General features: G+C 38.3%; 1 protein-coding gene across 10 annotated transcripts in view; it reads right to left on the bottom strand.

Annotated features, from left to right (window-relative positions):
- Positions 1 to 15,915, bottom strand: part of DNAH10 (dynein axonemal heavy chain 10) — a 68,639-nt gene that overhangs the window by 22,616 nt on the left and 30,108 nt on the right. For all 10 annotated transcript variants that reach the window (XM_080560133.1, XM_080560131.1, XM_080560132.1 and 7 more), the window contains 19 exons: positions 15,003 to 15,148; positions 14,427 to 14,579; positions 13,602 to 13,862; positions 12,757 to 12,929; positions 12,282 to 12,375; positions 10,984 to 11,151; positions 10,472 to 10,660; positions 9,792 to 9,963; positions 8,663 to 8,866; positions 7,793 to 7,873; positions 7,082 to 7,279; positions 6,261 to 6,422; positions 5,550 to 5,724; positions 4,518 to 4,699; positions 3,620 to 3,756; positions 2,501 to 2,718; positions 1,896 to 2,117; positions 1,121 to 1,268; positions 316 to 595 (listed from right to left, as the gene is read on the bottom strand). In XM_080560133.1, coding sequence (XP_080416259.1) covers positions 316 to 595; positions 1,121 to 1,268; positions 1,896 to 2,117; positions 2,501 to 2,718; positions 3,620 to 3,756; positions 4,518 to 4,699; positions 5,550 to 5,724; positions 6,261 to 6,422; positions 7,082 to 7,279; positions 7,793 to 7,873; positions 8,663 to 8,866; positions 9,792 to 9,963; positions 10,472 to 10,660; positions 10,984 to 11,151; positions 12,282 to 12,375; positions 12,757 to 12,929; positions 13,602 to 13,862; positions 14,427 to 14,579; positions 15,003 to 15,148 — 3,363 coding nt within the window. The remainder of the gene's footprint in view (positions 1 to 315; positions 596 to 1,120; positions 1,269 to 1,895; positions 2,118 to 2,500; positions 2,719 to 3,619; positions 3,757 to 4,517; positions 4,700 to 5,549; positions 5,725 to 6,260; positions 6,423 to 7,081; positions 7,280 to 7,792; positions 7,874 to 8,662; positions 8,867 to 9,791; positions 9,964 to 10,471; positions 10,661 to 10,983; positions 11,152 to 12,281; positions 12,376 to 12,756; positions 12,930 to 13,601; positions 13,863 to 14,426; positions 14,580 to 15,002; positions 15,149 to 15,915) is intronic.

Genomic DNA, 15,915 nt, shown 5'->3' with positions numbered 1-15,915 from the left:
GGACAGCCTTTAGACAGTTCATTTCATCTTAAACATCTCATAAAACTACAGCAATACAACAGAGTGACCTGGTTAGTAATTGTATATATTGATTCTACCAATGCATCCTAACCTGGCAGGTCTAAGAACAGATGTTTAGCTACGTTTCAAATTAAGAGAGAGAAGAGAGAAGAATTTTATATTAAGTCAGATGATAAGTATAAGGGAGACTATGAAATTTCAGAGTTTTGTTGTCATTTCAGATAACCACACAGGCCCTAAACTTGCACTACAGCATAATCACTACTTTGTTACTAAACACACACTATTGCTTACCTGTATAATTGATAACCATAGCTTTGCCAAACACAGAGGGAGTATACTTTGGGTTTGCTAATTTGGTGTTCAGGTACAATCTAAAATTACTGTCGTAGTCAACCTCTTTGTCACCCAGGACAATGAATGTTCGCCCCTGTGCAACTTTGATATTCTTCTCTAAGACATTGTCTATCATAGGATCAATGTATTCATCAACACCATGCAGCAAGAAAGGATTTCCGTATTTTATGGCAAGTTCTAGCTGTTTAAGGAAATCTGGGTCATTAAAGGAAGCCATCTGCAAGAGAATAATGGGAAGATATGCAAACAGGACTGATTCAATTTTCTGAACACCATTATTTTTACAATAGCTGCCAGCACTAATGAAGATTGCTCTATGTTGCTCTTTGCCTTTACTCTTATAAATGATATAAACTACACTGGTACAGAACAGTAAAAATGCTGTTTTTTCTGATCAGTTGAGAGTGACTTCCATTTGGAGAATTATTCTTCCAACTATGCCTCTGACTGTGCTATTGTCCTACATGAAAATTCCATCCTGGAGCTGCGATAGAACACAAGCAACACCAGCCTTTTGGTTATATTATTTTTCTTGTACTGAGGCTGTCCAAGATCCCAAAAAAATCATCAGTCCCGAGGACTTGAAGGTCATGTGAACAGGGATAACTCCCTATCCATTTTAGAGACACAATAGTCACCACATTTGTCTGTATATAACTGCATAATTGTTCCCCATTCAAGGTAACAAGTACTGATGCAGCTCTTAAAACAACAAGTAAAGAGGTGAAATGTTTATCTTTACCCTCAGGTTATTTTTTTCTTCCTTCTTCTTAATCCAATTTAACGCCTGTTGTTGTGGGTCAATACAGAGTGGGAAGCGGCTTGCATATGTTGTCAGGATGCCGTTCTGGACGGAGAGCTCATCTGGAGGCAATCCTTGGGAAACCCACCTGGGAAGGCAATGGATCAAAGACTAAGCTGGAATGAAAATTTGAGTGGAGAACAGGACATTTCAGTAGTCAGTAAAATTATGCAATCCACTGAGCATAGTATTAGAAACACAAGCAAACATATAATGTATGGGATTGCAAGAGCGGCGTCAAAACTCGGCCTGACTCGTCTGAGTCATTTGTAACTACACCACTCAAAACACCAACTGTTGTATTTGCTGAAGAGTCTTGCAGCAGTTGAAATATGGGTTACCTGGGCATGCATTTATTTCCAAATTCACTGAATTCAATGAAAAGACTCCTATTAGGCCTTGAGTTGAACACATATTATAGGTAACTCACAAAAAAAAAATTATAAAAAGTTATTATATGTGTGCAGGTTCAGTGAATGTCCTTGGAACATAAAGAACAATGGTCTGTTATAGCAAATAGCCTCTGCTAACCAGGAAAAAAAAAAAAAAAGTCTCCTTCCTTGCCATCTTTGAGGCATGAAAGTAAAATGCTGTCTTCCCTAGAATGGCTGTGCACTTCCATCCACAATGCCAATTCTATGCTACAGATTCAGATCCAGACTCCCACTTCATGATTTCACATACAGTAGTCATTGGACTTCTTTACTGGACATACCTGCTAACCTCCACTTCATTAGTCAGAAGGCTTTCTAGCCTAAATGGTTGACTGAGAGGGATCTCTCGTGAGAGGACATCTTCTTGCCACACTTGATAAATCATTTCATTACGAAACTCCCAGTTGAATGCTCCTTCGTAGCTCAGAAAGGCAGCACAGAGCAGACAGTCTCCAAGCAACTTCAACTTTCGTGTTTTGTAGTCCTCTAATTCTTTTGCCCACCTGATAGAAAAATAAGGGAATCCTGGGTGAGTTTGTACCAGGGGGATGGGGATTATGTGCATTAACTGCTGCTAATTTAGCTGCAAATTGAGACAGCCCTGAAACTTACAGTCAGTAGTTCTCATTATTGTGATGGCATCAGACACTGAGTTGGTCTGAACCTTCTCCTTTTTAATCTTAGTTCACCTCTCTCTTCTGCATTAAAAATTGTTGTTACTATTTTTCAAGGTCTCATGAATATTAGTTAGAATGGATATTAACTCTTCACAGAAAAAAAAAATCACGGGAAGAGGCATTTCCAAAAACGTCTCAGTTTGATATATTTTATTCCTGGCACATGGCCCTCTGATGTCAAGAACAATCCTCTTTGAATCTAGACTTACCTCTCGTTCTCAGATCTCAAGCCAAAGATGAGTTTGTCAGCAGCTTCTAATCTCCTCTGCATAATCTCTGCTTCTTCTTGTAACTGTTGCTTTTCTTTTATTGCCTCTTGATATTTGTCCCCCAAAGCTTTAAGCTCTTCCTGAATTGTAGCTAGTTCTGCCTTTATCTTTTCCAGTTCCCGCTTACTTAAGTAATAATTCCGTTCTAGCCTCGCCACCTACATTAAGAAGGAAATATAAGAGTATCAGAGGAAAGAAAGGCTTTTGAGAGAAATCTTAAATTCTCAGATTTCTTTTGGCTATCTCATGTATTTTAAAGCATCCTGGTAATAAACAGTATAAGTCAAAATAACTGGTACAGTTTTTCACCCACCTCCCCCCATCCTAAATATATATATTGTGGTCTAAAACTGCAGTTACAAAGCAGATAAATCTCCTAAACTAGATCTTTCAACACATAAGGTATATTAAGCATGTAAAGCAGTCCTACCAACACCTGGTAGGTCTGCAAGACCTGTACAAAAAGGGAGGTCTGTCTGCTCAATAACAATGACCTCAAAAATTGTGAGGCCCATCATCTAGTGCATATAGTTTATCAGTAGTTAGATGCATATAAAGTACTTTTCTTGAAGAAATTTTCTTGACATCATCTTCTGGACATTAGATTTCCTTTGGTAACACCGCTAAGTTTCCAGTCTTTTTTTTTTTTAAAAAAAAAAAAGTTAATAGAAAGGTCTGTGCTCAAGGGGCATGGATATTGTGTACTACTGAGCTCTCATCTGCCCAAATGCCATTCATTTTGAAGTATGCTCTTAGTAGACAATTAAAAAACTGCTTTTCTACCCATGTTAGATTACCAAATGCCACCTGACCAAATTCCTCCACCTTCTTCAAGCAATGTAGTGGATGGGAACCCATACCACAGCATCTCAGCACAACAAACACAGCAGTTTATCACTGAATATCACATTCCTCACCCCTACTGCAATATTTATAAACACCTCTTTTTAAGCAGTTCAAAGAGTTCTTAAATGGGGCTGTCTGTGAAATTCCTAAGTGTTATTTTTCTAATTACAATCATGTTTCGTTCTCCTCAGAGTTTGAATCCATACACTCTACCTTCTCTCTCTTCGGCTTGACTTCTCTAACTACATCACAGTAGCTCATCACTGCTTCAACAAACTTTAACATTCCCAGGCCTGCTCTGCTAACAAGTTCCATTTCAGTGGCAGTAGTATTAAGATTCTTTAACAGAGCTAAATGGGCAAAAACAAAAATATTGAAAGTGAGTTAATTATAGTGCAGAAATCCTCAAAGAAATAAGGTTTCCATACCAGCAATATTGAGCAATAATATGACAGAAAATATGAAACATTTGTCAGAATATTAAAGAGAGACTGAACGTAAGATGAAGGCACCGGGCTAGAACAATACCAAAAAAATACTGCTACTGATTTCTCAAGTTCTTTCTCCAAAAAAGGAGTGCATACAGGAGTTGTTAAGCATATCTCAGTATCATGGTTTATTTTCTCCACAGAAGTCAGATGCCATTTTGTTGAAAGAATCAAATTCACCTCTTAATGGAGCCATGGATTACAACTTTGGGAGCGTCTGCAAGGTTTGGCCAAAAAGCTTTATATATAGCTTATCTTCTTCCACTGTGTACATATCACATCTTAATTGTAACCACGTGGATGAGGCTGTAATGCTACTTTCTAAGTATCTAAAAGCAAACGGGGCCTGCTCAGCTGTCCTGTTTGTTTCTTGCCTGCTCTAAACCAAAGTGTATGAGGCCCTAGCTAAGGCACAAACTGGATGTAACACAGAGAAGGTGTTTGTACTCTGAAAAATCCAGTAATGCCAACAGCACAACATCTGCAGCACCCCAGACATGGCTGTTCCTTTGCACAAAGTGAATCCTATCCTTCCAAAGAACACCAGAAGGATTGCCACTGACACAGCTAACCACATTAACAAATTACTACATTCATTCCAAGTACACAGGTCAGTTACTTACCTCGGATAGATTTCACTTGGTTCTGAGAAATTCCATCAAAGTTTATATCCATCAGGGATCGCAGGAAATTTGCCTCTGACATCATTCCTTTGGCTGTCTTCCAGTCTAATTCTTTGTACCCTCTCATTATAAGAACACATTCCAAGACAGCTTGCACCTGTTTGGGGGGTTTCGCAAACGATCTAGAAAACAGGTGAAGGAGATAATGGAGGAGACAAAGCACATGATGCCAAACATGTGCTTCCCATTAAGACTGCCATCACAATGCAACAACAGCTAGTACATAAGACATCCTACCCAAAGTGAAGAACATAATCCAGCCCAGACAAGAAACAAATAACTAGATATGAGCTCAAAACCAATTGTTGTATTTGGGCAATTTGATCAATAATAGGCTACAGGATTTCAGCAGTGGAAGGCCTAAAACCATGATCCATATTTTTCCCTAGGGCAGTGAGGCAGCTATCCTTTGGGAGGAGCGGTACAGGATGAATCCACAGATCTACTAGAAAAAAGAAAATAAACAAGCATGACAGGGAACGGAAAGTGGTTACTATTTCTGGGAGAGCCAAGGACTGGATGTACTTTCATATGTGCCCCCAAATACAAGGTGTATTATAAAAACAAAGGAGGAAGTAATTCAGCAGAGAAGTATACTTTGATGCTATCAAAGCATCCCTGAAAAGTAACTGTTATATGTTCCTACTCATGCAGAGCAAAAACTGAGGAGGAATGAAGGGGTTTGGACAGCCACTCCTCGAGCAGAAACCAAAGCAGTTTCCATTGCATCAGACACAGGGTAGAAATTACAGAGAAGACATCAAATGAAGGACAGGAAGAACAGGCTTCAGGGGACATCCTGGGCTAGGAGTCAGGAGATTCTGTTGTGTCTGCTCCTGGACAACTGATGTCCTGACCTTTACCCACACACTGTGAATATGAGGAAGGTGAAGCTAAAGTTCAGATCCTACAAACAAGGGTCTCCCAGTGAATTTCCAAGAGTTTATGCTACTGTACATCCAAATGAATCACCTGATCTCAGTAACATCAGACTTGTCAAGCTTCTGCAGCTCCAGTTTGGCAGCTTCTAAAACAGGCATGACTTCAGCCAGAGCGGTCTCAGCTGCCATCTTCTCCATAGCAATAATCCTATTCTGTTCCTGTATCTCCGCAGCTTTTTCTTCAGCCAGGTTTTTCTTCTCCTCAGCTATGAATTGTAAAAGCAGGACCATAACTGGATTATTCAAAATTTGTGTGCAGAACATGTACTAATATAGATGTGCTCTTGGCTGAAAATCAGAAATTACCATCAACTCAGTACCCCTTACTGCTAGCCTGCCAATGTTTACAGGGCTCCATCCATCATCAGTCTAGGAACACTGTTAGTGTTCCACACAAAGCATACATAATCTCTTTTCCTCCTATGCTTCCCTCTGTCTTTCCTCTAAAAGCAATTTTCTGAATGACAAGGTCCCTTTCTTGCTAATTTCTCTTTCCCACATTACACACTATACCTTGGTAAGGGAAGACAAGCGCAGGACACAGTAGTTAGGTGTGCAAAGCGATGGCAATCTGAGTACGATACAGGACCTACTCTTCTAGCAAGATACTAAATCAGCACAGACAGAACAAGAGGGTCAACTCCAGAAGCAGTCTGAGCTCTTAGAGTGTCTTCTGACCCAACACAGACTATGTAAGCCTTGCTTAGCCTGTGGGACTCTTCAGTATTCGTAAACCACCTACCTACTTCTGTGTTTGCCGAAATCTCTTTTAACAAAGCCTCACAAGCAGCTGACTTTTCTGCTAGCACAATCCTTTGCTCTGCAAGTTTCTTGTTCAGCTCAACCAGCTGTATACTAGCTTCTTTCAGTTTATCTAAGCCCCCATCCAGCCTTTTACATTGTGCTAGTAAGGAAAAAAAGAGAGAAATATTACTGATTCATTGGCATTATTGCACAGCAATAGACAATGTCATGGAAGGTAAATACGCTTATAGGTGCACTTCGTAGCAGGGCAACCTCAGTTGTGAAAGGAAAATCACTGTGAGAGATTTTTTGTTTCCTAAACCTCTCAACCAAGATGGTGTTAACGTCACCTGAGCTGCCACATAGTGGCCCGGCACCACAACTTATTTTTCCTACTACACTGTCGATGTTTTATCCTTTTCACATATTTCAGTGCCCACAGAAGTATGAGTAAGAATTGCTGCTTGAGGAAGAATGTGAAACCCTGAGCTAGGCTGAGCTGGTATTAAATCTAATCACTCTTTCCCAAGCAGAGGAGTGTCTGGTTTGGAAACTCTGGCTCAGGTTCATCCACAAAAGACTTTGGGAAAAACATACCAGTAGACAGATTATGAACATTCATATATATGGCCAGGATATTGATCCATTGTCAAAAACTGATGTCAGCACAGCATTTGAGATAGTATAGATAACATTATTTTTGCATAATGTGGGTAATATGTGGGATTTTCACCCATTTTCACCACATTTCACTATTTTATTTTATTTTTAATATTTAAATTGTTTATTAAAAAGGAGAAAACGGCTACACAGCCTTACCTGAAATGAACTCATTTTTCTCCTCCAACAATTTTGAATAAGTATGGATAAAATCAAGGTAATTCTTTGGTGTAACATGGTTGCTACGTCTCAATTTCTGCAGAAACCTCTTGCTAAAATCCCCTACCGATTCATGTACCATGACCATGTGCTCAACCACCGGCTTGGAAATCTCTGCTGGAACACGTGTGTTACTTCCTAAAATTGGGCCAAGAAAATAAAAACAAATCAGACTTTTTTTAAGAGTATGTCAATTACCATCTTCCTTCTTTAACATACATTTAAGCCAGGCGAAAAAATAAAAATAAAAATAAAAAATAAAAAATAAAAAATAAAAAATAAAAAATAAAAATAAAAATAAAAATAAAAATAAAAATAAAAATAAAAATAAAAATAAAAATAAGTCTGCTTTCTGGAGCAAGAAGCAAGGCCAAGACAGAGTTCAGAAAAGAACACAGGCCTCCTGGTAGCAGGTAGCCAGGTCACATTGTCTCCAGAGTTGGGAGACTGAATTTCACCAATTTTTTAAAATCTAATTGAGTAGGAAAATTGCATCCAAAAATACTTTTGACCAGGATTTTGCATTACCCATGTAGACTTACAATAGCAGTGACAATGGGAAAATGAGACCTACAATAACTTTAAAGTAAAGAACACATTTCTTAGGCTAGCCCAAGTGTTAAGGAGTTAAAATACTGACACTTTACATACCTACAAAGGATTTTGCAACTGCAAACAAGGCTTGGGGGGGCCAGGGCAAGAACCAATCAATACCAGTATTGTTGACAAGACCTTAAAATAAAAGCATAATGTTACCTGAAACAATTCCTTTGTAAAACTAGACCTTAATCTGCCAGATTGTCCTGTGCTTCATTTGCATAAAGAATTTGCAGGATCTGTCTTATTTGACTCCTACTTAGGAACAATAATTATCACAAAGCCAATGCTTCTATTTTGATAGTAAACAGTCAACTTTGCATCTGTGTCCTGCTAACACTATCATACTATTCTTTAGACTGTAACATTCTGCAGGATACAGTCGAGCAGCAACTAGATGTTTTAATATCTGGGCTGGGATTCCCACCAGTACCCCTCATTCATGGGGCTCCTGTCTCTGAGGACTCCTTTCAGCCACCTGTTATACAGCAATGTCCACCTGGCTCAGGTGGTTTTTCTCTCAGTAGGTGTCCCTCTCATCCTGCTCTTCTTTTGCTTTTGGATACACAAATGTTTCACTTACCACCATCCTAGTTTCATAATGATTTAATATGATGCATTCCTCTGTAAGTACAGAAGAGAGGCTGCAGACATAGGCTGCCTGTACACTTCCAGGTCAATGAAGATGACTAATTGATTTCTAACCATTCAGCTGGAAAATGAACTGATCTGGTAAATGTTAATCAATAATACACACTGATATGTGGTAATTAACTGGAAAAAAAATTACCCAAGTGTCTAATCATGAAACCTGCTCTTCTTAGCTTTAGTTGCCATAAAGTGTGAGTGCCTGCTGGAGATTTTCTCTTGCCTGCAAACCTGTGTTTCACAGGGAAGGGACTAACCAGTGTATACAATTAATACCTGGGAAATTTCTGCACCACATTCTCAGATTGTCCCCAACTGGGGACATTCCCAGGACAATATGAAGGTTGCTTGTACATTTGTTTACAAAATATTGCCAGACACTCTCTTTAGCTGGATTCACACCAGCTTTAGTAGCTTCATTTCCAATCTGACTCATTATGGTATCTTTTTCATCATCTGGAAAAAGGGCTGGCACCATTCCTGGAACATAAGGACAGAAGAATGCTAGTGAGAACAACCTGTAACCACAGTGCTGGGGACAGAGAAGATGAGAAACCAGAGTCACAGGTTTTAAACTTAGTTCAGCAAAAATGATTCTGGGCAGTTTTGGATGAACCTATTAATCTCTCTTCCTTCTCCATCCCAGGCCACTACGGAAAATAAAGTACTTAGGATGATACAAGGGGATTTAGAGGAAGAATTAATTTGGTTTTGTTTGGGCTTCAGCAACATAAACTAAATGTCAGAAGAACACAAAACATTTTTAACTCTGCAGAGGAAATCATCATTAGTGTCTGCAAACCATCAATTCACATTTTCATTCTCTCAGTCACATGGTAATATTGTATAAATTACCTAATGACTGCCATACGCAGAATGGAACATGGAGAACTACACAAAGGAAAGGGTTGAGATTTAATACATCTCCTTTCAAATCAGACTCTATAGGAACTTATATAGGGAGGGTGGTCACACAGTGCCAGCTGCTGCTCATTTTCAGGTGCTGTATACAATAAAAGATACTAAATTATAGTTTAGAATATACATATAAGCAGTTGTTGCATTTCAGGTGAATGCAATTCCAAAGCAAATGAGAGAAAAGGTGGGCTTGTGACTAAATGCAACTGAAGATGTAGTCCAGTCTTGGAAGAAATCTGAGACTCCTGCAACACTACGATCAGCATGAACTAACCCTTATAGCCTTCCCAGATGCATATAAATGACAGTAAGATGATGTGAAAAAGCCATCATTAAGGCCAAGATAATTTCAGGTAGTACTGAAAGTTGCAACTAACTAAAGCAGCAGAGGACACAGGGTGAAACTGTAATAGCTGGACGAAGTGTGCACACAAGATTACAATTCACAAGCATACTAATTGGCAGTAATTCAGGCTGCCTGTGTCACCTGAAGTTAACATGTTATTGATGAGTTCCAAGAAACTCTCCTCTGCTACGTGGGCATCTGTAAACAAGAAGACCATTGACTTGTTCTCAATACCCAGCTTCTGGTACAAATTTTTCAAGTCTTCTCGGAAGTTATTTTCTCTGTATCCTCGACTCAAGATGATCTCAAATACCTAAGGATGCAAACATATACTGAGAAGACAAAGATGGATGCAAGACATGATGGTAACTATGAAACTCAATTTTAATTAGATTGGATCAAAAGGTTTTGGTTTATATACTAACTTCAGTAAATGTGTAAGTATCAAAAAAATTAAGTGCTACATTCTTTTTAAACAACTACATTTGTACAGCCCTGCAGGATCGCACTTCCAAAATTTGATTGCACTTTGCATTCACCCTCCTTTTTTGTTCTTCCCTTCCAAGCCAACAGCCTCTGTAAGAGGCTGTTGAGGGAGGAACATTTCCTGTCTAAAATATTACAGTATCAATCACAGCAGGGTTCCTGCCTAGATCATCCACTGTCTAGACCTGCAAGCAATGTTTTTCTCTTCCCAGGGAAGAGATGTCAGCCTGACTGTATCTTGACTGACTTTCTCTTCCTAACCCCCTTCAATTTAATCCTGATTCCAGCATTGCTTTCCTTTTCTTCTTTCACTGCAAAGATGCACAGTCACTAACCTCACATCCGGCTGTAAAGGCAGCCAATCTTGTAAGAGACTGCTTTCCTGAGCCTCCCACTCCTATAAGCAGGGCATGGCCACGATCCATCCGCATGACGCGATGTACATGGATTAAGTGTTCCAAGGCATCATCAAAAAGGACTAGATTCATTTTAATATTAACTTCATTATATTCTTCCAAAATCTCCTGCAGAGAAAGATGGTCAGAATGTTACTAGGAAACCAAGGAAGCAATAAATAATTTTAATAAAATAACAATCTATTTTGCAGCATTACTGCTTCAAAAGATCATCAGGGAAAAGAAACAGTTGGAAAGCACAGCCAACTCCATAGATGATCCTCAATTTTCATTACTCCAGACCACAGAAGGGGGTGGAGGGTTGTTCTTCTATGCTCACTGCTGCAATGTGCACATAGAAGAAGAGAATTCTTACTGTTTGAGGCAGGCTCCAGCACACTCTGCATGCAGAGAGACAAAATCATGCACAGTTCCAAGCCGAAGCACACTACCTGAAAGAGAGCTTTTGCCGCATCATAGTCTTGGATATCTTCATAAATACGAGGCTCTCCTTCACTCAGTGCCATTCTGAAATCTCCAAAAAGAATAGGATCCCTCATGGCCTGTTCCAATTCATCTCTGAAATTCTCTTCAATCAGTTTTTTTATATGGCCTTGTACCTTCAAATAAATGAAATGAGTCAGGCAACCTAACAAAGCAGGTACAACACAACAAAGCAGGTATGTCTAGGTCCAGGAACACTCAGAAGGGTGACACTGATAATGCAGAGTCTTTGCTCAAACATTGACTGATTTCAAGGGAATAGTATGTCACCAGAAGATCCACAGACCACAGCCTCCTATTGTTTATGTTCTATGATATAAAATGATCTAACAGGAAGTTCAGAAACCATTCAAGTCAATGGACTGCAGACATTTAAGGCAAAAAAGAACAAACCTGATTAAAAAAAAAAAGTTATATTTGTATTAATATTATATTAATGAATGTTCTTCTCAGCATTCATATTGATGTCTTATCACCAAGATTTCTCACAAATCTTGCAAATCTGAATTAAGTGTAGAAATACAGAAAAGCTGCAATATAATTACCTTGATTTGTGAAAATTGATCTGGAAATCTGTCATTGTATGTTATAGGAAAAAGTTTTAAGCTGAAAAATCTGAAGCCACCTAAGTCTACTTCTTTTTATCTAAGCAAGTTGCTTTGCAAGTAGCTTACATGCAAGTAAACTTTACCCAAATCCTTTCCTAATCCTCAAGCTATAAAACTGGCGTAATTCACTCTTGATTTAATGTTTAATGCTTAATTCTCTCATCTTGATTTAATTTGGAGCATTTTAGAGTTCCGTAACGACGAAAATTGAGTAAATGAAACTTAGCTCTTACCTCTCTTTTTCCTAGTTTGTAAAGTCACATTCTGATAGAATCCTTCCTAAAGGAAAATACTAATTTGAAGCAGGAGTGATTTCCTGAGATTTCTCCTGCACAGCTCTCACACTTTGGCATCTGTGCCACTGCTAACCAACCTTTCTGGACAGACAAACCCAGTCACACTTTCTTTTCCTTCAGCAGATCTGCTCGCTTATTCTGCCACTGTAACTTTATTTTAGAAACGAAAACTCCGCATACCAAGTTTTAAATTAATCGAGCAACATAGTGTTTAGACAAATCTGCATTACGAGTGCAAGACTGGAATGCAACAGTTGGTAATACTGCTTTACAGGTGGTAATACTGCTTAGTTGCCACAGTAATACTCAGTGACTACTAAAAAAATGAAAGAAATTACTCACCAATGCTTTGTCTGTTTCATTAATCAGCCTATCATGGAAAACCCTCAGGCACTCATTTCTCCAAACTCTCACCATCTGGGTGACTGTTTGAAACCTGCATTAACATCAAAATATCAAACTGCACCAAACAAACTGATAGGATTCTTAAGGCCATAGAGTTAGTAACATTGACTGAAGTCTGGGCTTTTTTTAAAAAAAACTCTTCTGGTATTGTTCTCTTCATAAGAATGAAAAAATAGTTTGCATTATTACCTCCAGATATCTTACTTAAGAAAGACTAATGTATCAATATTTGTCATCAGTAGTAATATCACAACTTAGGATTTTCCTAAACATCTTCTCATTTTGCTGAAAGTTTAAAGAAAAGTGACAAAATGTGATTGATTTCTCATACTACCAAGCTGCCTCATTTTCACCCAGCCTCATCTCATATAAATAGGTTTAGGACCACTGAAGGCAATTTTTATATTCCTACCTCTCTGGGGTTGTAAGAGTAAGTCCATTATAGACCCTGGAAAGATCCCGTAGGTTGAAAATGTAATGGAATTTGGAAGGAGTAGGGGGTAGGTCACAGACAATCATTTTATAAAGCTTCAAAGTACACTCTGTCATCCTCTCAGAGATTTCTGATATAGACTCATTAAACATCTGCAAACATGAGAAAGAAGAGATGTTTTCATGCAACTGTCCAGACAAAACTGAATACTATCAAACATATTCTGCTTTCTAGCTTTTAACCCTACTTGGCATATTTCAAATAACTAAGGGCAAATATTTTTAGAAATTCATATTCCTGTGCGGTATTAACATTCTGAAGTTAAATGTTTTGGGCAGGGTCCATCTTCACTCCGAAGCTTGCACAGTGCTGAAAATAACATCATACTCTATGACTGGGATTTTTTACAGCACTTCCATTGGTGAAAAAATAAACTGCTCTCTTCTAACTCGATGTTGCAGTTCACTTGCATAGTAATGCAGTCTACTGCATTACATTGAATTTTTCACTGTCATTTGGGATAGACTTTGCTGACCTTTGTGTATTTGGTTATAGGAACCACAACGAATTGATTCACAGGTTTCAACCTATGAAAAGTACCAGTTTCACAAATTACCTCCTTACTTGAAAGTTCACATATTATTCAAGAATTTATCTACAAATTATAAACACATCTCTTGAAAAATACAAGAAGGGAAAAGTTTGCATGAGATTCTAAATAAGTAGGCAATAACAGATGATTTCAGGTTTTGTGACAATACAGAAATAAATGTCTATTTCAAAATTATTAACATGTTAAGCAACCCTTTAAAAAGTGAAATTACCGCAGTGTGGCCTTTTAGGATGGAGGTATAGATCAAATTCAGTGATTGCTCAGAAGGGAAAGGTATGTTAAAAACACTGAAGAGTGAGATGAATCGAGGGTCAACTTCATTCCGACCTCCTCCAGCTTTCCCCATGGCAGCAATAAAACCCAGGTCTCGGAGAATTTTACAGTTCATCTCCTTACCACGGTCATACAAGAAACCTTTTTCTAGTAGCAGCTTCAACAAGGCAATGGGTTGCTGTGTTCCATATTCATCAACCTTTGTCACAGAAAAGAGGCAAGATATTTTGAGCACAGTACATCACCAGGCCAAATACTGCTATAAATGTGGAAACATTGTGCTCCCTACTCAAGAGAACATTACAAGGACTAAGTGACACTTTGTAAAGCTCTGACACTGGTTGTGAATGTTCATTCCAATGTCTCGTATGGCAGAAGTGCCTCTTCTCCAAGATAAACTTCATACACGCATACTCTCCTGACCCATTTGCAAAGAGGAAGGCAAGATTTCTACAGGAGACAACCTGCAACCAGTATCAGGCGACAGAAAAATGATTTTATTGACATAAAGAAGTGATCCAAAAGGAGATACTTTTTACATAGAAGACAAATATTGTAACAGACAGAAATACCTCATGCTGCTCACAAGTCCAACTGTTGCAAAGTTCCTAAGCTGAAATCCAGTTATGCACTTACCACGAATCTCCTTGACTTGTAATACAAGATCTTGTGTCTTCATACAGATGGATCTGTATATGAAGGGACCACAGCAGTGCCCCCCTCAGATGTTTCTAAACTACCTTGCAAACCATTGGCAACTTACCCTTGGCATATTCATATCATCCATGAAAACAATGAGACGTTTTCCCATGGGAGGGCCGTAAGTGTCTTTAGTTCGTTTCTCTACATTTGTCTCTAGATTTCTCTGAATGTCCATTGACGTTGTACGAGAAGAGAAGTTAATCACTAGCAGCAGCTGCAAAGGAGAGGAAATGGTTAAGAATGGATTTTTACCTTTTTCTTTTTTCTTTTTTTTTAACTGGATCATTCTAGAAAATATTTTTTGTGTTAAATTATTGGACATACAGGAAACACTCCTCTGGTCCAGTTATTCACTTTAATTACACATGACCAAAAAAGTAAAATTCCTGTTCTTAAATCTTTGACAATATACATTTACTTTACTTTATAAAGTAACAAAACAGAACATTTCTGATCTTTAGGTATTCTCAAATCATCCACATACTTTGGGTCTGAGCTTGCAGTCAGATCTCTGAACCCATGTGAGGCTAAAGTTAATATTGCTACCCATAGGCTCAGGCTTCATAATGGAAATTTAACACAAGGACACAACATGAAAAGGCAGCTTTACAAAAAAGGCAAAAAGACTCATACATACATTAAGGTCCTTGTTCAGATTGTTTAGGAAGTTTTGTGTAGTTGCTGTTTTAGAAGTACCCGATTCACCTACAAGAACAACCGGGTGTTTTATTTTTACCATCTGTTCTAGCAACCAAGTAGTGCGTGTTGTCTCCACCGTAGGCACTGCAAAAGATTATGAATAGGACAGAAGGTTAAATTAAAATGCAGTACAGCTGGGGGATTTATATTTATAGAATAGTGCTGTATCAGACTCACCAAGTATTAATGTGCAGTTGCACAAAGACATAATATGAAATATCAATTCACTACCAATGTCAAAGGAAATTTTTAATTGCTTTACTACCTCTTTTCAGCTTTTATCATTGGGATCTTTTCTACTATAGATCTGTTAGAAAATAATTTTTCCTCCATATAGGAGGGCCATGGACTGGTTAAGCTCCATTTAATCCCTATTTCAAGGACATAATCAGGACTTATTTGGATCCTAAACATTTTCTCTGAACTCTAAAGAGATTAATTTTGTTCTTTGTGAATAGCCTGCCATCAGGAGCAACTTCAGAGATCATACCATTATCTCTTGTGTCAGTGAAGTTAACCTTTGCTTGCTGAATCCTACTATAAAACAGCCTGGGTCAATTTGCCGTTAACTACAGAACGCACTTTTCACCATTACAGTGCTATAAGTAACAACCAATAATGGCCTTAAGAATGTAATTTTTATCTACTGAGCATTTGAACCACTGATCTGAGATTTTTCCTAGGGTTTCTGGCAGAGCAGACTGTGAATCTATTTTCTGCTCTTCTAACTCTCCTAATAAGCTTTAGGCACTGAAAAAAATATATTCATCTTCTCCTCATTTCATTATTACACAGTGCTGTATATATCAACTCTATCCCTGTTAAATGATGACAAGAACATTAAAGAAATT

This window comes from Anser brachyrhynchus (genome assembly GCF_964034855.1).
Source record: "Anser brachyrhynchus genome assembly, chromosome: 17".
Taxonomy (NCBI): domain Eukaryota; kingdom Metazoa; phylum Chordata; class Aves; order Anseriformes; family Anatidae; genus Anser; species Anser brachyrhynchus.
This window is presented reverse-complemented; position numbering and strand designations above follow the sequence as displayed.